At 51.2% G+C, this 21,933-nt stretch overlaps 9 protein-coding genes across 9 annotated transcripts; 4 read left to right on the top strand and 5 right to left on the bottom strand.

Moving 5' to 3' along the window:
* Positions 1-595: 595 nt before the first annotated feature.
* COCCADRAFT_27182 (glycoside hydrolase family 79 protein) lies at positions 596-2,206 on the bottom strand (the record flags this gene model as incomplete). The annotated part of the gene is made up of 1 exon (XM_007715239.1): positions 596-2,206. The coding sequence occupies one exon, from the start codon at positions 2,204-2,206 to the stop codon at positions 596-598; it is 1,611 nt and encodes a 536-aa protein (XP_007713429.1).
* Positions 2,207-3,000: 794 nt separating this feature from the next.
* On the bottom strand, positions 3,001-4,158 carry COCCADRAFT_37764 (uncharacterized protein; the record flags this gene model as incomplete). The annotated part of the gene is made up of 2 exons (XM_007715250.1): positions 3,001-4,038; positions 4,090-4,158. The coding sequence occupies 2 exons, from the start codon at positions 4,156-4,158 to the stop codon at positions 3,001-3,003; spliced, it is 1,107 nt and encodes a 368-aa protein (XP_007713440.1).
* A 555-nt stretch (positions 4,159-4,713) lies between these two features.
* COCCADRAFT_5984 (uncharacterized protein) lies at positions 4,714-6,406 on the bottom strand (the record flags this gene model as incomplete). The annotated part of the gene is made up of 2 exons (XM_007715235.1): positions 4,714-5,896; positions 5,955-6,406. The coding sequence occupies 2 exons, from the start codon at positions 6,404-6,406 to the stop codon at positions 4,714-4,716; spliced, it is 1,635 nt and encodes a 544-aa protein (XP_007713425.1).
* Positions 6,407-7,344: 938 nt separating this feature from the next.
* On the bottom strand, positions 7,345-7,503 carry COCCADRAFT_99123 (uncharacterized protein; the record flags this gene model as incomplete). Its single annotated transcript, XM_007715249.1, has 1 exon — positions 7,345-7,503. A coding segment is annotated over one exon (159 nt), but the record flags the coding sequence as incomplete, so codon positions are not given.
* A 1,816-nt stretch (positions 7,504-9,319) lies between these two features.
* On the top strand, positions 9,320-9,553 carry COCCADRAFT_99152 (uncharacterized protein; the record flags this gene model as incomplete). The annotated part of the gene is made up of 1 exon (XM_007715248.1): positions 9,320-9,553. A coding segment is annotated over one exon (234 nt), but the record flags the coding sequence as incomplete, so codon positions are not given.
* Positions 9,554-14,437: 4,884 nt separating this feature from the next.
* COCCADRAFT_99143 (uncharacterized protein) lies at positions 14,438-14,839 on the top strand (the record flags this gene model as incomplete). The annotated part of the gene is made up of 1 exon (XM_007715247.1): positions 14,438-14,839. One exon carries the CDS (start codon positions 14,438-14,440, stop codon positions 14,837-14,839), a length of 402 nt encoding a protein of 133 aa, XP_007713437.1.
* A 749-nt stretch (positions 14,840-15,588) lies between these two features.
* On the bottom strand, positions 15,589-16,388 carry COCCADRAFT_99132 (uncharacterized protein; the record flags this gene model as incomplete). Its single annotated transcript, XM_007715246.1, has 2 exons — positions 15,589-16,107; positions 16,176-16,388. The coding sequence occupies 2 exons, from the start codon at positions 16,386-16,388 to the stop codon at positions 15,589-15,591; spliced, it is 732 nt and encodes a 243-aa protein (XP_007713436.1).
* A 780-nt stretch (positions 16,389-17,168) lies between these two features.
* On the top strand, positions 17,169-18,478 carry COCCADRAFT_99177 (uncharacterized protein; the record flags this gene model as incomplete). Its single annotated transcript, XM_007715245.1, has 3 exons — positions 17,169-17,319; positions 17,375-17,859; positions 17,903-18,478. 3 exons carry the CDS (start codon positions 17,169-17,171, stop codon positions 18,476-18,478), a joined length of 1,212 nt encoding a protein of 403 aa, XP_007713435.1.
* Positions 18,479-19,316: 838 nt separating this feature from the next.
* Positions 19,317-21,628, top strand: COCCADRAFT_37759 (uncharacterized protein; the record flags this gene model as incomplete). The annotated part of the gene is made up of 3 exons (XM_007715244.1): positions 19,317-20,222; positions 20,288-20,658; positions 20,710-21,628. 3 exons carry the CDS (start codon positions 19,317-19,319, stop codon positions 21,626-21,628), a joined length of 2,196 nt encoding a protein of 731 aa, XP_007713434.1.
* Positions 21,629-21,933: the final 305 nt, after the last annotated feature.

Here is a 21,933-nt window from a genome sequence, read left to right as displayed (position 1 = left end):
CAGTAATTCCACAATGCATATGAAGAGCAATTTAGTTGATACAACCTCTCCGAATTAAAATTTCGGTTCCGTTATCTTAGAATATAACTCTAGTTAGTATCTCCTGATGAGCTTACAAGAGTGCCTTTGGACCCACACAGCAGTGTTTGTTTTGATCGCTGGTGGGATGGAACGGGAAAGATGACAGTAGTCTGGATAACACATTGTCTGAACGGCAGCGCAGTTTGGAGAATTTATCGGCTTAGTATAGACAATGAGTGCATCTTGATTGGCTTGACTTGATCTGTGTAAAGACTTCTTGCAAAGATAGGGAGGGGGTGATGTCGCTATCGGACTACTTTAACTGATATTAACAGTGGTCATAGCGTTGATGCGAATAGCGACTGTATGCACAACCACGGCGATAATAAATATTTGTTCTTTTAAGTAAAAAGGCTAAAAAAACACTGGGTATGAGAATCTGTGAACTGAGAAGACTTTCTACATTCTCTCCAGAACGAGCATAGCCAAGACACTTCTAAACTCATCTCTCTATCATATCTACCAACACATGATATCTACACACGATTCTATCAAGCAAAGCCCCCCCAAAACTCTACACCCCATACACATCCTCATCAAAAAATACCAACACGGCCTCACTCCCCCTCACACTAACCACTCCATCCTCCACAACCTCAATATCCATCTCCCCCACCGCATCTCCCTGCGGAAACGACTGCCCCGCCCACGTCGTAACCTTACTATCCTTACTATCCACAAACGGCGCCGTCATCCTCTTGACCCTGACCACGCCCTCGTCCCGCTCGTCCCGCTCCGCCCCCAACCCAACCTCGACGGTAAAATCCACTGTAGAATTAGCATGAAAGGGATTCATATTCACCAGCGCAACTTTGGCCACCCTATCAGCCACATAAAACGCATACGCAGCAAACCTCTCCGCGTCCACGCCTTCAAGCGCTTGTAAAGCTCTAACTCTCGTCCCAGCCACTGCAAACGCCTCTGCCATGAAGAGTTGAGCCAGGAACGACGGCAGCGTGCGCGCAGGCCCCCTGAGCTCGCTATCGCGCGGATAAAGCATCGAATACGTACTAAACCCCGGGCTCCCATTTTTGCCGGGCGTATTAACCTGTTCATTTGACTGCAGCGCGAGCGTCGCGCCCTGGTGCAAGAACGTCGAAGTCGCGTTCCTCGTTGCATATAGCAGTTCAGAGTCTACGACCCAGAGGGCCTGGGCGAAGGTATCAGTGACGTTGGGTGCGCCGGAGCAAGAAACCGAGTTGAATTCGCCGATGCTCCAGCTGCTGTTTGCGGTCAGGGCGGCGAGGGCAGACGGGTAGATTTCCGAGTCGCAGTAGCGGGCGAGCTCGGTGTGGTTGAGGATGTTTTTGATGGTGGCGAGGCGGGTGCGGGCGGGGTCGCAGGTCGAGAAGGCGTATGAGTGGATCGAGTAGGTGTCGACTTGGTGGGCTGAGTTTATGCCTGCTGGGATGAGGGCTGCGGGGCGGACTTCGAGGCCTGAGTTGTCGGTTGTGGCGGACGAGGCCCACCAGCGGGCTTGGGGGAGGGCGGAGGTGTTGAGCGTGTTTACGGAGGTGTCGATGCTTGCGGTGTATTCCTTCCATTGCTTCACGTAGGCTTGGGTGGAAAGATTCCATCGGTTCCTGCCGTAGTTTGTGGGTTCGTTGCCGAGTTCGAGGTAGGCGACCTTGTCGGGTTGATATGTCAATGAGGCGACAGCCAGACCCGTGGCGATGTCTAGACTTTCGTTGCCAAAGTTGAGCGTAGCTACGAATTTTGTTCCTTCGGGGAAATTGGACCAGCTCTTGAAGTATCCGGGTCCAACAGTCGTCCGCCAGACTCCACCAGTTGGGCTAGTCGTACGCACCACGTCGCCCCCGTTTGGATCAAATATCATACTGTCCATGGTGATGCCGCCAGGACGTATGACTGGATGCCCTCCATGCTCATGGATTCTGTCCAGTGCCTTGAATGTAAGCTGGTTCGGATTGCTAGCATTTCCGAAAAAGTCGACCCAGAAAGCAGGCTCGAAGGAAAATGAAGCAAAAGAATTTGTGTGAGGAATTGAAGCCCCTACTGCTGTCTTTGGAACAATCAAGCTTGAAGCCTGTGTATTGTCCTTGGTGGGCAAGGCGTAGGCAGTGGTTACTGCAATTGAAACAGCGACGATGCTCAGGTAAGCCATGGCGAAAATTTGTAAACTTGAAGCACCTCGTCCGTCTCGCTGCGACCATGTAGTAAAGACATCCTGGCAATTGATATACTTTGTACTTAGTACGTAGAAGACAAAACGTCACAGCGATACAACAGTCTTGTTGTTTACCGAAACGGGCGATATCACTCCGACGGCCGTGAAATACCCCATTGCGCCGGCGTCGAGACGGAAAAATTAGTCGCGGATTTAAGGTGAGGAAGCGATGCTGTGGGGGAGCCCGCGGGGAAGGCTAGTGGATCGTCACGGCTCGCTTTTTCGCGGGGAACAAATATGATCATGCCATCGGGTAGGTAGCTGAATTCAGCATCGTCATCTTGGCAACAATGCCAGTTTGCCTAGAACCGGTATGCAATGTTGAAAATGATACCCTAAGATGTGACGTAGCCATAGAGACTACATACACCCTAATGCTGGTCCTCCGCTAATCCAAAACGACATTTCCTCCGTCTGTACAGCAAATGCCGCATCCCTGATCCGTTCGATGTGCACTGCATTGATGTACGTCGCAGGACAATGCCAAATACGGGATTTCATCGACGCCTGATGAGCCTTATACCATGTTGCTGCATTGGCGCTATTACTAATGGCTGATCTAGAATACATTGGCCTTCACGTGTGTGCGCGCGCATCCATGATACTGATTTCCGGAGATCTCTCCGGCCGCATGCTTGACATGCGAACGAATAATTTCGATTGCTGATGATCCAATAGCCGTGTGTAGAGCGCCGTTAATTGCTAGTCGATGTCTATGTCCCTTCCCAAGTCTACTTTGTTCCCTGCGCGCCATGAGGAGCCCCAGTTCTTCTCTTCATCATAACTTCTCCCATTGCATTTCTGACTTCCCTCTCTTGATGCACCACGTTCTGTACCATGTACTTCTTTAGCGCTTCCCTCAGCTCGCTCTTTGCCCTTTCGTTATCCCTGTAGGGCACGCTTTCTAATTCCAAGAGCCTATTCACGTCCTTGTTATTTTCGGCGACAAATTGCCCCAGGCGGTCGAGCTGCTTGTGTATCGTGTCCTCGCTATTGTCGGTAGGCTTTGAACCCTGCGGATCGTCGCGATAAAGTGGCGTAAGGAGAGCAAGGAATTGGGTGAGAGATATAGCCGTCTTCTTGATAACGGCAATGACTTGAAATGGGAGATATGCAGGCCGGAGGTTGGTGGATGTAACGAGCGGGTTTAGGTACTTGGTGAGCAACGCAGGGTGGTCGGGACGCAGAGCGGTGCGTACTTCAAAAGTTGCGACAGCGAGAAGACCCACGTAGCGCCAGTGTGCGCCATCTCTTAGAAAGCCAAGAGCATTTGCGCCCATTAAGAAAATAAGTAGGCCGATGTACGTTATGTACGTAGACACCAGTGCCCCGTCAATGTACTCCTTGATGGTCAAACAGTCTTGGCACTGCCTGAGGATGTCTGGGCCAAAGCGGTCATATGCAAAGCGCTTTACGGGATCCAGAATGATATCCCGCGCGTGCTTCAAATGCACATAGTAATTGTTGGCGAGTTCCTGGTCTACATTTGGCCCAATCTTATCCGGATGATACTTGATTGTCAACCTCCTGAAGCGCGAGTTTATACCACTTTCGTCAACATCGATGGGTACGCCGAGATCGTTGTACGCATTGCTGGAACGCTGCAGGTTGAAATCGACTTCGTAGATGGTAAAGGCAAAATACGCTGCGTAGACAGCTATGAGGATATTGCGGCGATGTTTGTTGAAGCGTGGAGTGCCGGGTTGTGGTTTTGGGTCACCGGCACGGATGAAGATGCCGTAAAGGACGGTTTGTATCCATCCTGCAGCCTATGTCGCGTTAGATGCTGTTCCATCTGGAGTCAAACGGGTTGGACTAACAAGGGGTATGAGAAACTGCCACACTAGGAAGGGTAGAATCGCATCCAGCGATAGAGTATCCTTGGCCATTCTCTGGTTACAAGTTGAGTGACATGAAGCAGGAAGAGTGAGCACTACATGGAAAGACAGGTGGCACTGGCGTCGATCGGAACGGTTCCGAACCAAATTATGCAGAGGCACGTGCGCGTGGCAAACCCAACATCGCAAAGCTACAATCAGACATAGTTGCACACTACGTTCATCATTGATGAAAATGCTGTGGCAGATTACTTTGCAAATATCACGATCCGAATTCAACAGGAGAAAGATTCAACAGGAGAAAACTATGGTATTCAAAGTACGTACTCGACGTTTAGTCGATCTATGGTATAATGCAATGCGCTGCAAACAATTGCAACATATTAAAAAGAAAAAGCCTACATGCTGGAAAGCATGCAGCTCAACAACTGTCTGCATAAAGAATCCTGAAGCCCGGAATTGGTTGGCGACTCAGCGCCGGGTATATTTTTCACCAGACATAACGCATATATGCATCGGCTTGCCGATTTTCATGGCGCACGCAGCGCGCTCACTCGCATTCATTGCGACCAGCGCTCACATACTCGCTTTAACAGAAATGAGATTTTAAGCTTGTCCGCTGGTCTGAGGCATAAGCCCCTCATCCTGTCGGCGCTTCTCCTTGAGAGATCCTGCAGCAGATCGGTTCTCGACATCACTGTCAGAAATGTCATACTGGCGTACAGCCTCGGCGATCTGGGCTTCGTCCATCTTGGGCAGCTGCTTGGCGGCATGGACATAGCTGATCTTCTCAGTGTAGCCCTTGGCGAAGATGAGGTCAATCTCTTCAAGGGATCGTCCGGCAGTCTCGGGGTAGAAGAAGTAAATGATGGGAATAAAGGAAGCGTTGAGCGCAGCGAAGAAGAGGTAGGTGCCCCAGCCAATGCTGGTGATGAGCACAGGGGTGATCATGACGATGAAGAAGTTCCACAGCCAGTTGTTGATGGTGGAGAAAGCGTTGGCCTTCTGACGGGTCTTGAGAGGGTTGATCTCGGCAGGGTACAGCCAGGGCAGAGGCAGCCAGGTGACACCGAAGAAGGCAATGTAGACGAAGAGACCGACAGCAGCACCGGGGGCAGAGACGGTCTTGTCAATCAAGCACGCAAAGGTGAGAACCATGGCAAGCATCTGGCCGACGGTACCGATGAGATAAAGCTTGCGGCGACCTACGCGCTCAACGAAGAAGAATGAAGTCGAAGCGAAGGCGGCGTAGACAACCATGTTGACACCTCCCAAAAGAAGGGCGAGGTTATGGTCGGTGCCCAAAGCGTCCTGGCAGAGAATGGGGAAGTAGTAGATAACAGCGTTGCATCCAGAAAGTTGTTGCATGAATTGTCCAGAGGCACCGAGAAGAGCACGGCGGAAGTGCTGCGTCTTTCCTCCAGTGAGGAGGGCCTTGGTGGGAACCTTGCCGCCGCCACCAGAAGCGTTGACGGCATCACGAATGACCTGCATCTGGATGAGAACCTCTGGGTCGTCACGAGGAACGCCATTCAGACCAGCCAAGACAGTGGCAGCTTCATCTTCGCGGTGATGGTTGAGCAGCCAGCGAGGGGATTCGGGAAGCGAAGTCATCATGATAATGACAACAAAGGCGAAGACACACTGGAAAGCAATGGGGAATCTCCAGGTGAAGTCATCGGGGCCGTAGAGACAGCCATAGTCGATCCAGTAGGCGATGAGCGTACCAATGGCAACCATGGAGCCTTCAATACAGATGACCTTTCCGCGGTTCTTGGCCTTGCAGCACCTGGTGGGTGGTTAGAGTCTGTGTGGAGGAGATGGTCAATATATGGGACACAACTTACTCAGCTTGGTAGGTAGGAATAGTTGAAGTGTTGATGCCGTTTCCAACACCGGTGATGCATCGTCCGACGATAAACTGGGCAGTGGCACCGCCATTAGGAGGGACGCAGGCGATTTGGATAATGACACCGATGACCATGACAAAGGCACCGAGGAAGATGCTCTTGCGGCGACCAAGCTTGTCTCCAAAGACGAAGATGAAGCAAGCACCGAGGAAACAACCGACAGCGTAGATGGAGACGACGAAACCTTCGTAGGTCGAGTCACCCTTGACCTGGGGGAAGGCGGATTGGAAGGCCGGGGCGGAGATGATGCCACTCATGACACCCTGATCGTAACCGAAGAGCAGAAAGTCTGTTACGGCAACAATGGTGACGAGGACCTGAAGCATGCGGCCGGACTGGCCCCAGTAGGTGGGCACGCCATTCTCGCTCTCTTTGATACGTGGAGGCATGTTTGCGGTGTATCGATGGACAGGCTGGAGGGAAGTGAGGAGATGCTGGGGAGGTGGGCAAGCTGGGGAGAAGGGTAGAGCTTTAAATGATGATCCCCAAGAGTAGTACCAGGGTCCTCGGCAAAAACGTGGTGCAGCATGTACGGCCTTGGTCCACTAAAAGTGACGCTACCAAGATGCTGTCTGACGCGTGGAGAAGACTAGATAACGGATTTTTTCAACATCTTGGCCTTGGCTGTTGTTGTAATAACGCCAGGCGTGCAGGCTGGCGGAAGAGGCGCAAATAAACTGTGGAGATGCAAGGAGCCTAACAGGGTCTGTCTGTGGAGCCTGAATGGCTGGGGCCAATCTTGGAGAAGAGCGGAGGACGCTTGCGGTGCAACAAGCGCGCTCGGCATAGGCTGCGTCTTGTCTTAGGCCCGAGGTTGCCTCCACATTACGTCACGGGTACAAGCATCGGGAGGGTGGTTGAGTAGGGATGCGAAGTGAACACGGGCGGAACGTCTGAGGGTGCCAACCGTTGCAAAGCGGGCGGAGGGAAGACATGGGCCAAGAAGCGGTTTGCATGCTGACGGCGATGCCGAGTCGTTGGTGTAGCCATACACATGGTCGCGGGGAGGTTGATGGGCTGGCAGTAGATAGAACTACCAAGACGCAGGGACTAGGGGATGCTCGCAGCTCGTCACCAAGTCGTTCATGGGGGGCGGGCGTGTATGGTAGTCGAGCAACAATGGCACAGGGACAGGTGCAGACTCGGGCAACATGCCGCAAGTGAAGAGGTAGCGTCCTAAGATTTTTTTTGCTTAGAGGCACAGCGGCCATGTCAACATGCGTGCGCCTGACGTCATGCATCGGCGGAAGGCAGTCTTCACATGCAGGGTCTGACCAACCGTGCGCATGCGGCTCTGCAGCTTCTTCGCCTTGGCCGCTGATCTTGACTAACAAGGCTCGCAAAAGGTGGAGCTTGAACGCACCATGGCTGCAGCCGTGACGAGCAACGCTGCCATGCACACGGGCGGATGCGCTGCCCAAGACGTGTGTGACGGAGACTGCAGCACCACCACTAAGCCCCCTCGGGCACAAACCGCTGCGCTGACGACTGCCGGCCGGGAATTTGTCGTGCCTTTCGGGGAGCCCTGTTCACACGGCTCGTTGTTGTGTGTGGTTAGAGTACGGATAGGAGTTAGTATGATGTTGATGGGCCGTTGCCAGTTTTTTTTTACCCGATCCCCAGACTCGCACCCCAAGTTTTTTTTTCGAAAGACGTCACTGCGCCGCAGTCGTCACCGCAAGGCAGCATGTTTCGTCAGAATATAAAGGTGAAGATGAAGAATTAGCGCTCACCCTGCCAATGCGGGATAAGTTGCCAATGGCAAATGCTTAGCAGACGGTTGATGAGCGAGTCGGCCCAGCGGTTTGCGGGGATGAGGCGTCGACAAGCATATGTTGATCCGGCCCGTCCCAAAGAGGAAGGTCCGGATCGCTTGGCGCGCTCCCATCTCAATTGCAGCACGCACCCTCGAGGATGGCGACGCATGCAGACGCGATGCACCATAAACAAAACAACAGCAAAAGCAGCAGGCGCGCATGTGAGCCCATGTGAAGACGGAAGGCTCGAACCATACGGTCACATGCCGTCCCTCTACCCCGTCTTCCCCACGGCCCGGCAGGCCAACTCGGCTCCGTCTCCAGTTCCCCATTGATACTCTGCCGCACGCAACACACACACACACATATGTCCCCCAACAATACCACCCACACGGAACACACGGCTCTCATCTCTCGTGCTAACACACGCCGAACACACCCAACAAAGCAAGAACCCACTTGGGCAGCCTCCACGAGCCGCTACGCACACGTGTTCCTGCCAAGCATCATACCATCTCGAGTACGAGGACCACAAATATGTAATCTGCAATGTCGGTGCTTCCGCCTCTTGCAGAATGTAGAATGCCCTTCTGATCATCACAATCATACTTGCTTTTGCATGACAGGCTGGCCCGCGGCCTTGGACATCAGGGTCTGTCCACTGCCCGCCAATCACCACCGCGCCATACACTGCGCTGTCAACCCCCCTCTACCAGCTGCCTCGTTCCAATACCACTTGCATGCCCTTCTGACACCTTGTTCCAGGACACTGGAACTGGGGGAACGGCCATGGGCGCGCGCGAAGCCTGTTTGCGCTCCATCTCCGCCAATCTCCAACCTTTCGTCGTTAGCACTCGATGCGAGAGCTAGGGTAGACTATGTATCTGACCCACGTCAGTTCCCCTCCTGCACTCTCGGCATTGGCATCGCGCTGCGCCTATACATATATGCGGCCCATTCAACGCACTCAACTCCATCCCCGGCTCTTCATGTGCTCGCTATATTTCGCGCAATCCCAAGCCCAACCCCCGGTTCCCAAGACTTTGGCAAAGTCCGGTAAATCCATCCGGAGTACAGAGCCTTCTGTATGCGGAGCACCCACAGTCTCCACATTCTGCTACTTTGGCAGTCATGTGTCCCACCATCGTACTTGCCAAGTTGGGCTCCACTATGCGCATCGCCCTCCATCGTAACCGAGAAACGGTCGATTGGCGGTCAAACGATGACTGCCACTTTTGAGGGTCTCACAATCTCCTCATACTTTCTGTGGCCAGTTTTGCATCTGCCTCGCTAAGTAGCTGCCTTCCCCGTATTGCCAACACGCCCTGTGTTGCACTCATATCGCTCCAAGCATCCTCTTCCCAGTCCTGTCTATACAACATCCATATTAACCATCACGTTCAGGTTCTGCCACTATATCTTCCCAGTACCATTCCTCTTTCTAGAACACACCAAGTTGGAGAAACGTCTCTTATCTCACAGCCACCTCACCACTGTACTTGGCCCTACAGTGTTTCCCTCGTCGCCAAGACCCCATTGTCAAAGTATCGTGGCCAGAGTGTTCATACGCCTAGCATCGTCATGCTTTCGCCCACACCATTAGCATTCGGTTCTCCTGCGACTAGTATCTGTCGGACTGGCCTCCTATATCCAATAGTATCTGCCACATCCCATCCTTGCGATCTCGTATGCTTAGTCAGTCGGCGCATAACAAGACTCTTGGTTGCATGGGTTTTAGACTTTTACATTTCGTTGCTTTTCACCCTGGAACCAGGGTGAGCCCAACCATAATCCGTCACGCTGATCAGATAGCAAACACGGCGCTTTGGAGGCTAAACTGAAGCTCAAACTAGTCTGTCATCTATATGCCCTGGATGCATTGCACAAGACTCTAGTTCTTCGTTTCTTATGTGCATAAATACGAGCTTGTCAAACACTGTTGGTGTAGTGTACTAAGAAGGGTCATGGAATAGTTATGCCAGGCGCTGGCGTTTGGACTTGACGAGATTAATCAAGTCGCAAGCGCAGCAACTAGTTTAGAATGCGGGGAAGGTTTGTCGTACGATGGTTAGTAGGTGCCAAGAAGATACAAGATGCTGACATCTGGGCAGTCACTACGCTGTAGCCTCCTATAGCGTGTATAGGGTGACCGTGCAACACCATGATCGACACATCTTTTTGTCATCTAGCGTACCTTATTCCTGAGGCAGCCCATTACGCTCTTGTTCAATTTCCACGTGGTTGAGGTAGTATGAGACACCCTAAAAATCACCTCCCTTGTCTTTCTGCCTTGGTCGAGATGCAGCAAAATACGAACTCGAATCCTGCTCCCAAGGAGTCTAGTCCGGGCCTTTACACTACATGTCACACCAGAATTCTGCCATTGCCGTCGGAGGATTTATTCCATTTACTGAACAGTAACTAGAACGTGTTGGGTACATGACTCGAGAGCAGCCACTCACAAGCCACCTCAACTTCTTTGTTAGTCTCAGAAGTGAGTCTAGCAAAAAATCGCAAACAATTCGTCCCGGACCAAGTGCAATTCTCCGGTTGTAAACGGGCCTTTACGGTAGCATCGACCAAATGCCAAGATTTGCTTGGTGAACCCAAGCCGGCCATGCAGACGCATCCGGTGACAGAATGCGATGTCAAGTGTAGATCCAGTGAAATCGCACGACGTCTCAGGTGTCGACGCATGAAACCTCAGACGGCCGGCCACGGAAGTTTTTTCTTCTCCATTGTATTTTTCCTCCACTCGAGACGAAACTTGTTCTGTTTGCGTCATGTGTTTTCTGTTCATGGCATACCACGAGCTTACGTCGAGCGGGCGAGTGAGCAAGTTCAACCTAGACATGCAATTCATGGCCAACACTATCTACCCGCCAACCTGAGAGTGAGCAGTGGGGAGGCGAGGACTGGACTGAGCAGCGGGAGCACGGCAACCGCGGGATTAACATCAAGGTCCACTCGTTTGTGGCGCCGGTCCGGCCCATGTTCTACAGGGATACCCGGAGAAGGCTCGAGTTTGGACATGTATTTGAGTTTCTGTGCTCGAATATAAATGTTTTTACCGGTGGATTTCTGTCAAGGAGAGATGCCATTGGCCCATGGGGCTTTCGGAAATGCGGTTGTAGTGATATAATACCATGAATGCTACACCAAGTCTGAAGAAAGATTCCAACACTATGCCTTGTCTTCCAGGGGGATGCTTGCGTCGATACGGCAGCATGGCTGATACCAAGAAGCGTAGCAAGAAGGTGCAAAGAAAATGGGCTTGCCCAGCGCAGCCGCGAGAGCCAATGGCTAGCAAACTTCGGGTCAGATGTCGGCAGTACCTGTATGTCTTGCAGGGTGTTTGTGTTTGAGAGTCTGGTTGTGGCTGATTTTAGATGATTACCTTGGGCCCCGGTGCCCGGGATAAGTACGTCGGGCTTCGGAGCCAGCATGAAGCCCGCACAAGCTGTCACACGTACTGAACAGGCTGTGAACGACACCAGAATGCGCTCGAGAGCAGCCTCACCGCCCATTCACGCGCCCAGCTGCCATCCATCGGAATGGAGGGTCCGATGAGTGTTTCGGCGGCGTGGCGATCGATGCGCGCCGCCAACGCTATGCGCTCCGTGCATCAGCTGCGTACATGGATTGCCTGCTGTATACTGCCTCTGCTGCCGTCGTACATACGTGTCGCTGATATGAGGCCACAAGTCAGATGAGGCATGGAAAAGAAGGTTGAGTGTGAGAAGGGGGAGACGAAAGCCACAGGCTGACATTCGGGCCTTAGCGCCATGAACGCATAGGGTCCGGATTGGCAAATGCGGGTCCAATCGGTTCTTTGAAGAACTTTGTATGGCTCCGTTGCAAGCCACGGGCAGTCGTCGACACGGAGAACGCCAGATAGGCACTCGACATGTGCGCCTCGTTCAACTCCAGCAGCCTATCGCCCTAGCTGCATAACGTCTGCCATCCTGAAACGCTGTCTTTTGCTACGGGGCGCCGCGGGGTATTCTTAGTCCCACAAGCCCTCAAGCCTTCAAAACCACACTGACGCACTCCCCCAACTCGCAGAGCACACAAAGCTCGCTCTGCCGCCCGTCATTTTTTCGCCGACTCCTGGATGACTATGCAGCACCCGTCCCGGATTCTCAATCGACTCTGGCTGCGACTCAATGGCGAACAGCAAGTAAGTAGTAGTAGTAGTAGTGACTGCGCGACAGTTCCACAGCCCCCGGTAAACTAACTGGCCGTGCCCAGATATGAATATGTGCGCTTGTTTGAGCAACCCGACATCCTCCTGGCCAACACATGGATCGTCGTGCGAATCGACGGCCGTGGCTTTTCAAAGTATGTCCTTAATCTATTCATCTTCCTTTTCTCCGTTACAGCCGTGTCCTTTCTCGCGCTGCTAGCAGTTTGCGTCCGCCAGCGTATGCAGGTACCCGTTACCTGGTGCATGAACGGATAATGTTGCCTCAGGCCATCCTTTCGGCTATTATATACAACACCAAGCACTCGTCGCTGATTACCATGCCATTAGGTTCACGACCAAATATAAATTCACCAAACCCAATGACAAGAATGGCATCGATGTCATGAACGCCGCGGCTAAGGCTGTCATGCAAGAAATACCCGACCTTGTCATGGCATTCGGCAATAGCGATGAGTACAGGTGCGTCCTCCCCGCTTCATTGGCCTAAGCCGCGTTTGAGGGAGATTGAAGTTCCCGTAGGGCTCAAGCCCACCCGCTTCTTCTTTCTCTACACGGCCAACGTCCGCGTTTCAAAAAGCCCGCTCAGCTGACGTGGGCCGTAGTTTCGTCTTTCACAAGGACTGTACCTTATTTGAGCGACGAGCAAGGTATGCAAGCACTACCATTGGCCCAATCGCGTTTTGCCGCTACTTCCCATTCCATTGCTGACCCGTCTGTAGCAAGTTGACTACGACAATCGTCTCGACTTTCACTTCTTATTATGTCTATTCTTGGGCCAAATACTTCCCGCAAAAGCCACTCACGCCCCCACTACCCTCTTTTGACGGCCGCGCCGTCTGCTATCCAAGTGACACCAATCTCCGTGACTACATGAGCTGGCGCCAAGTTGATTGTAAGTAACACGCCACACCGTTGTTCCTACCATATGCAATTTGGCCCCTGTAATTTCTCAAAATTCATTGCAAATGTCCCGGTGGGTCTAATGGAATCCCAGGTCACATCAACAATCTATACAATACCACATTCTGGGCTCTTGTCCAGCAGGGCGGTATGGGTCCTCGTGAAGCAGAAGAAAGACTAAAAGGGACGGTATCATCCGATAAAAACGAGATCCTGTTCAAGGAGTTTGGAATCAACTACAACAACGAGCCAAACTGCTTCAGGAAGGGGACCGTGCTATACCGAGACGTAAGTCATGCTAACCTCCAGTCAATGTCTTGAACAATGGCGCCTGACATTAGCAGTTCTTTCCCCCGATATCGCCTGAAGAGTTGCCAACCCCCATGTTCTCGGAGTTTCCTACACCACCCCTCGCTCAACCAAAACCCAGGCGGGTATCGAAAGACGAACTGTCTAAATCTATCGAAAAGGCTGTAACTACTCTGCCAGAGTTGGATTCTTCTGTGGCATCGCCAGATTCCTGCTCGCGTCCAACATTTCTCTCAACTACATCGACTCCCTCACCCCCACCATCTCCGCCACACATGTCGAGGGCGGCATTTCCCAACCCGCTTCGCTCCAACCCTATCAGTACTCGAAGTAGTGCTAATGTCCCCGACTCTTCTTTCCCGCTTTCGCCGCCATCGACTGCCACCTGGGCTAGCAAACCACAGTCCAATGGCAAGCAACCACTGCCCTCGCTAACACCTCTACCTCTTTCTCCGCCAACGCTGAAACCAAGCACCAAGCCTCCGATGTCTCTGAACGCACCGAATCCAACCACACGCACAAACTTCTCACCGACGACACCGCAGCATGACTTTCCCGCCGATTTCCCGATAGCAGGATACCGCCACAAAACCTCCTTGTCAGTCAACCAGGGCATCTCACATTCTGCTTCGGCTTCTCTCACAACAGCAAAACTACCACAAGATCAGCATCCCGGACTTAAGCGACGCTCACCTAGTCAACCATCACTCCCAACCTACTTTGACACGGTTGCCAGAAGCCAGACAGGGCCGCCTTTCATACCTTTGCGTATGTCGAGCATCCCTGCCAACAACAAGCCGAGAAAATTGTCACTGCCTGTTCACCGATCATCTAGCACACTGAGAGCCACCAGGGGCACAGATGAGAAGGAGAGCGGGGCGAGTACTAACGAGGCAGTTTCCACACCGCTCCGGAGAGTCAGCCCGCCAATGCAAAAGAATAAGGCCCTACCAAGTCCACCGATGAGCGCAGAAGAGGAGACACGAACAAGAGAGAAGGTCATAGCCAGCAGCCCGAAGCATGACTGGAACAACTATTCCATGGCCTATAACACCACGGAGCAACCAATACGGCGAGCCAGCGACTCTGAGAGTCAAACCGGCCGAGTCTGGACCAGCGAGCAGGCTCCACACCCAGGCATCCCCGAACTCCACGCCATCTCAACCCAACTCCCACTCTCGGCCTCGAGCACCACAAAATCCCCCCTCACATCCGCATCCCTCCAATACCCCCACCCAACCCCAGACATGCACACCCTCATCTCCTGCACCACTGCCCCTGCCGCCGCCCCACAACCCCCAAAATCCCAACCCTACGCCACAACCCAGCCCTTCCCCAGCAGCAACACCACCATGCCCCTCCGCACCAACCTCCCTCCCGCCCTCTCCAAACCCAAAACAAAGGACTCCATCTCTCCTAAACAACCAAATGATTCTCAGAAACGCAGACATCCCGAGTCGAAGCGGAAGGAAGGCAAGAGTTCAGCCACTGGTGGTGATGAGGGTCGCCCGGTCAATATGAGTCGCTCCCAGCGCGATAAAGATCGCAAGAAGAGGAGTAAAGCGGCGATTCTTATGGAGCATGTGGATATTATCAAGGATGATTTTTGGGATAAGAGACCTTGGCTTTTGAGTGGGAAGACGGGGTGATGATTTTTATATCACGATTTATTTTTTTGGACTTTTTTCGGTTATTTGGGGGGGGGGGGGGTTCCTCTCTCTCTCCCCTCTTTTTGGGACTCTCTCGGTTTGTTTTTTTGACAAACCGGGGATGTGCTGGAAGTTCATATCCCCGGTTATACAGATTTTTCTACTCTTCTTTTTTTTTCTTCTGGAGGTCGGTGCGAAGGGGGGGGGAATTCGATCTGGATGGCAACCTGAGATATACGAGAATTCTTTCTCTTTGGCATGAAAGCATATATGTATTCACTGGTTATGAAACGAATTTGTTTTGTTTGCTTGTCCTTGATGATTGGAACGTCCTTTTTTTTTCTCCTATGTAACAATATATGTATGATTGGATATTCGCTTTGCTCGCTTTCTATGCTGGCTGATCTTGTCTAAGTGGATATAAATCTTTTGCCCGTATTTTTCATATGTCTTGTGTGTATGCACTTGCATGTGCGGATTCCGTTTTGCGCAGATTTATTACTGATTTCGTTGCGCCAATTGTCTTCCGCCTCCCTTCTTGATGTGCAGTCTTGACTCGGTGCGTTCGCGGCATAGGGCCGGCTGCTCATATGATGTTTTTTGAGTAGCGGGCTAGGCTGGGCCGGAAGCCTTCAAACTCCATCCCACCTGATGCGCGATGTGCTTCGTCACATCATGCGTACGTGAATAGAGACGTATTTTTTGAGAGTCTGTCTCTGGTGTCCGGGTTGATTGTTTCGCCTGCACGGCTACTGCTTTGCGCGCACCTTGTCACTTGTCTTCTGTTTCTTCTTGTCCGTTTTGTCTTCTTTCTTCGCCTTTGTCGTATCCTTTTCAGCTTTCTTCTGTATCCGACGAAGGACGTATTGCTCGAGTGTCTGGCCCTTTTCAGCAGCGCGAGTCTCATACTCTGCTTTCTCGGCGGGTTTTAGCTTTGCAAGCTTTTTGGCTACGACGTATTGACTATTGTCGCTTGATTTTGTCTTTGAAGCCTTTTCAGACGAATCTTTGGACTTCTTGCTCTTCCTGCTCTCGGATGCATCCTTCTCTTCCCGCTTGCGCTTATTCTTCTTATCTGATGTCTTTGAGGGCGCTTCGCTGTCAGAGGCAGAGGTCGGGGGCGTGCTGGTGCCGGATGAGGGATTCGAGGCTTCAGTAATAATTGTGGATGTGTCTTCAATGGTGCCCTCTATTTGTTCACCCTTGACAAAGAAACCGTACAGACCACCTCGGTTGATGCCCTTGGTGCGGATCTGGTCGAGTGTGCTCTGCGCAGAGAATTAGCTGGAGACCTTCGCTTTTGAATCGCCAAGACAGGCGATGTTCAGGCGCATACATCTTTGCCAGTTCCGATGCTTTGCAGGCTCTGGTCAAACGCTCGCATCCACCACTGGTCGTCTGTTGTATGCGCCGCCTTCTTCTTGCCAAGTCCTAATTGGTCATTCTTGTGCGCAATAAGAAGCGGCTTCTTGATACCGCGCCCGGTCGTGTCGAGAGAGTGGCCGGAGCCTTGCCAGCCCTGCTTGCGCAGGTATGCCTCGGCGTTCATTGCTGCTGAGGGTGAAAAGGAACACGGGAGAGTTCGCGCCAGGAAATTTTGGTGGGGAAATTCTGGGCGTTAGCGCGCAATGCAATGCGGACCCCCGAACCGCATCGTTTAGTACTTGTTTACTTTCCAGTCTTCATCACACGTGCTGGTTTTGGTATCAACGCCAATTTCATTATTCAAGGCTGCAAAATACATGCAATGGGTTTTTGACACTCCATATGCTGGAATCGTAAGCCACATGTCCCTATTTTTCAATCACCACTTGTTCTTCTATTCTACAGCCCTCTCCTCGTCACATATCAATGAATATTTCAATACCTACTGAAGCTAAACCATTCAAGAGCTGTGATACCCTACTGTTATATAGAGCTGGTTTCGTGACCAGTTGGCTATTATTTAGTAGCTCCGAGGATTTCTTCATTCCATTAGTTCTGCAATATCTAAGCAGTTGCGATGCTCAAGACGTATTCCTATACGCAAGCTTTTGACACGAACATATTAGATCAAATCATATCATCTTCGTGCATTTCATGCTCGTACTTTCACTAAATATCCCTTTTCCGTCATGCTGCCTAGCCCTTTCACCACTGTAGCGACGCTAAGCCAAAAGGAGCTCCTTCCTCCTTCATTACGTCGCGCCCAACACCATAAATTTGGAAAGCCTCTTTCTCCAAGCACATTCAATTTTCCTGTCACACTTTCTTGTACTTCTGTCTGCACAATCTACCACCTTGACAATTACTCCAATCCGTTGTTATCAGTCCAGAGCACACTGCCGTAATGAAGTGCGCACAAGGATTATGGCACTTCTCTGTGATAACCAATGCTGCTGTGATTCAACAGAGAGCTTTGCCTAACTATCCTGGCATTCAATTCTCTTCTAATAGAAAGCTATCGATCACAGTCTTCAGTGATCTTCACTTTGGCGAACGTAAGTCACTACATCTCCTTGCGTTTGTAACCAGCAGTTACTTAACATATTACAGCTTCATATGTGCGAAATCGCCCTTATGCAGATCTCAAGACCATGGGAGTTATGAACTCTGTATTGGACAATGAACGACCTGACTTTGTAGTACTCAATGGTGACCTTGTTTCTTGCGAATGGGTCGCACCTGCCGATGCCAACAAACTCATCGATCAAATTGTGGCACCTCTGGTTGACCGCAATCTACCTTTCGGCGCGACATTTGGTAACCATGATGCTTCGAAGACATGCAGCACACTCTCCATGTCAGAGCACATGTGGTGGGATGTCAAAGGCAAGAACGGTCGAAAGCTATCATTCACGACGCAGTCTGTAGTTGGTGAGGTCGACAAGGTAGGCTGGAGCAACTACTTTGTGCCTGTTTATAGTTCCACGAATGGTGGCGATCTCAAAATGTTGCTCTGGTTCTTCGATAGCAAGGGTGGTCGTAAGTATCAGCCGACTGGCGAAGACGTCGGGGTTCCAAGTTGGGTAGACGGAAAGGTAAGTCATCCCTACAACATACACGACGGCACTGACTTTGCAGGTTGTCGACTGGTTCCACAGGACCAACGCTGCTTTCCGCCAGCAATATGGTCGCGCAATTCCAAGCATGGCCTTTGTACACATCCCAGTATTCGCAACAAGGGCATTCCAGGAAAAAGACCACACGCGCACTGCCAACCCTGGCATCAACGAAGAGCACATCGGACATCAGGGCGATGTTTGTGATAGCCAGGGCAACAATTGCAAATACAATGGCGCTGATATACCTTTCATGAAGGCGCTTGTCGAGATTGAGGGACTCATGGCGGTATTTTCAGGCCACGACCATGGTGTCGACTGGTGCATGAAATGGTCCAAAAATCTTCCCAATACCACGCCAAGCAACGGGAATGGACTTAACATATGCTTCAATCGACACTCTGGTTACGGTGGATACTCAGATTGGACACGTGGAGCGCGCCAAATTGTTGTAGGTGAAGACATGTTAGGCAAGAACATTGTCGACACTTGGATCCGTTTGGAGAATGGAAAAATCTCAGGAAGAGTAACTCTCAACAACACTTTTGGAACCGATCAGTACTCGGCGGCGGACACGTCAAAGACTTCGGCTCCATAGTTCAAGCCCAGGCCTGCCATGGCGCGGCCCGAAGCGTGGGACCATCAGTAAGTCAAACTTCAACTTTGGATCTGCACCAGCATAGGTACTAAGTGTGATTTTCAGAGAAACTACAGTGAACTCCACCATGTTATGAAACGATTGTCAGGGAAGGACAGGACCTAACAAACAATAATCTTCTCGGGGCTTAGACTTCTATACTCAGGTTTTGTATGTTTTCCTGGAGGACGGGTGCTTGCCTGATATACGTGTTTACGATTAGGACTTGTACCTGCATAATCATAGGCAGCGCCTTAATATTAATGTTTAATTCTGTTTGCTGATATCCCTCGTTGCCTGTATGTGGGCTGTCAACGTACGCATTGGGCGCTGTGGTGTTGGCTAGAGTGAACAGGCAGGATAGACCGTTTCTAAAGTTATATTCCGGCATGGCCATCTTGAACACTAAGATTGACAGTTGTACGATCTTATAGTCTGTACATTGTTGACTGACACGCGCGTACATTTGTTGGTGGAGGCTATGCACGACCCCTTTCGAGGTAGCAGTGCGAGGCTAAAACGGAGTTATGACATCATACCCTAGTGACAAAACTACTCCTCTAGTTTCCCGACCACGCCCGCAACATCGGCCGACGGACCAAGCGCGTATCTAAAACTGTTAAGTTTGGGCAAGCATGGCGACAAGACTTGGACATTCTCTACTTTTAGCTGCTGTACCGCTTGTTACGCCCTGAGCCCTGAGCCCTGCTCCTCAGGCCCCCTGCTTTACCTTTCTTCCGTGTTTATTTACTCCAATGATACCCTAGGTCTTACCCGGAATCACCGCTTTACATTCACCATGTCTTTCCTCCAACGTCAAACAACGCGCATCACTGGTACTGAGAATGGCGAACGCCGGCACAGCTTCCTCAATATTTCATCGGAAGGCAAAGTACCCAATGCGAAGAAGCCTCGCTCCCGACCGCCCACATCGCTACGCGACCATCTCCCCTTTCCAAACTCGGCACTATGCCCCGCGTCAGGACCATACTCCATTGGCAGCATGGAGATTGAAGTCCCTGTCGAATCTCCTCGATCTATATCCAATATCAAGCGAAATGGCAGGCATCTTTTGCAGTTAGAAACCGTGCTATTCACACTGTACTATCCGGCTTCAATCGGAAATGGATCTGGTATTGCACCAGGAGGGGAGAAGAAATGGAGTCGGGAAACGTGGCTCCCAAGACCAAGAATAGAGACGGCCAAGGGATATTCGCGGTTCGCAGGGATACCAAGCGTTGTGGGTATTGGAGTGTCCGGTGCCACCACGATGCTCACAAAGTTGCGTGCATACCGGAATAGTCCCCCTGCCACACACTGGCCCCCTGAGGGGAATTCGAAGAAGAACGGATACAAGATCAAGAACCAACAAGGCCATCCGCCTGAAGGCATGAGTGGGGAGCCAACGTTCCCTCTGCTAATGTTCAGCCATGGTCTGGGTGGTTCGAGAACTGCATATAGTAGTCTGTGCTCTGAGTTTGCAAGCTACGGTTTTGTCGTATGTGCTGTGGAGCACCGCGATGGTAGTGGACCTCGCACTTTTGTGAATCACAAGAAGCGAGGAGAGGAAGGAAAAGATACACGTGACCAAAGTAGTCAAAGTGACCCTATAGGGGGTGGACATGAGGGAAACGAGAAAGATTCCGACGAGTTTCGCCACTTACATCATACGGAGGAAGAGATTGCGCAGGGCTATCACTACGTGGTTCGTACTCTTTTATCTCCTCTGGTGGCCGGGCAAAAGCAACGGCAACGGACTGACGATTCTAGGACTATATCTTCCCCAAAAATAACCCCAAAGATACTTCACCAAACAACGTAAACGGCGTTGACAGTGAGCTGCGTAGTGCTCAGATCGAAATGCGTCTTTGCGAACTTGAAGAAGCGTATCGTGTACTGAAGATTATCTGCGCTGGCGATGGCAATCAAATTGCAGAGCAGAATCTACGGGGAAAGGGTTATATAGGTGGCTCATCGAGAGGCCTGAACGGGGTTGATTGGTCTCAGTGGAAAAATCGGTTTTCTGTAGACAAGATGACCATGGCTGGTCATAGCTTTGGAGCGGCGACCGTGGTTGAAGTCCTCAGACATACAAATCGATTCACAAACGTGCAGGCAGGCATCATCTATGACATCTGGGGGCATGTTTCCTCCTATCCCATACTCAAAGAGTACTGCTAATATGGCCATAGTGCTCCTATCAAGCCACCGTCGGACGATCCTAAACATCGAATACACCTTCCACTGCTTGGTATTGCTAGTGAAGCATTCATGTACTGGGAGAAGAACTGGAACGCATCAATGTCCCTCATGAAAGAAGCCAGTGAACATGGAGCACCAGCATATTTGCTGACTGTCCGAGGCTCTGTACATATCAACCAAAGCGACTTCTCAATCTTGTACAGACACTTGACATCCTTTTTTATGAAGGCTACCGTCAATCCAGAAAGAGCTATTGACCTCAATGTGGGAACAAGTCTCGAATTCCTACGGCTCGTCACGCCTGACAGTGGCGGAGGAAAATCCATTATAAATCGTTGCATGACTGACGAGCATATACTTCAAACACCAATGATGAAGGAGACACCAAACGACAATCGGCCAGATGATGAATGGATAGCGGCCCGTTTGCGTGTGGACAATCCGTTCAAGAAACGCCTTGCTTCCGGGCTTCAGAGAAAGTTCAAGCGCAACGTCCGGGAAAGTGCTGGCGAAGGATACACGACTTCGGATGAGATGTGGTGTTTCTTCAAACCAACAGACGAAGGATTGCAGAAGTGGATCGATAACGAAGACAAAGGTGAAAAGCGCATCGATGAAGACCATGCCACTGTGTTCGATAGAGAACGACAGAATAGCGCCATGTCGATGACGGATGATTCTGGTCAAGATGCATTGCTGAGTGATGCTGAGAAAGACGACAAGTCCTTGCAAAGCGAGGGCATCGCCGGCTCTAAAGAATGTTCAAGCTCACAAACACACCGAGATTGCTCTCCACAGTCTGTACGCAACAAGTACCATAACGAGGAGCAGACTAATAGTGGGGATGGTGGGACCGGGAGGGTCTCGACCGCTGCAAGATCGACGGAAGAAGCGCTTGCCAAGGCTTAAACCAAGACCCTCTATTCGGACACGGGCCGTGTCATTCATTGGCGTAGCCAGACATGAAGTCACGGTTGACAGTTCAGGATTGTTTATTTGGACAGCACAATGTTTGTTGGGCACAGAAGAGACTACATCTAGTTGTGTTGGCTCAAAAGAATTATAGGTCGTGGAAATAATGCCGTGCTTGGGCTATGCGAATCGCTAATCGAGCTAAGCATATGACTGCTTATTATTATTCCATTATTATTATTCCATTATAGTCCTGTATCAGCCGTTGGCTATGTAGGACTTTGGCCAAAGGCCGTTCTATC

Source organism: Bipolaris zeicola (genome assembly GCF_000523435.1).
Source record: "Bipolaris zeicola 26-R-13 unplaced genomic scaffold scaffold_101, whole genome shotgun sequence".
Taxonomy (NCBI): Eukaryota; Fungi; Ascomycota; class Dothideomycetes; order Pleosporales; family Pleosporaceae; genus Bipolaris; species Bipolaris zeicola.
Note: the sequence above shows the minus strand (reverse complement) of the source record. Positions and strands in the feature narration are given on the sequence as shown.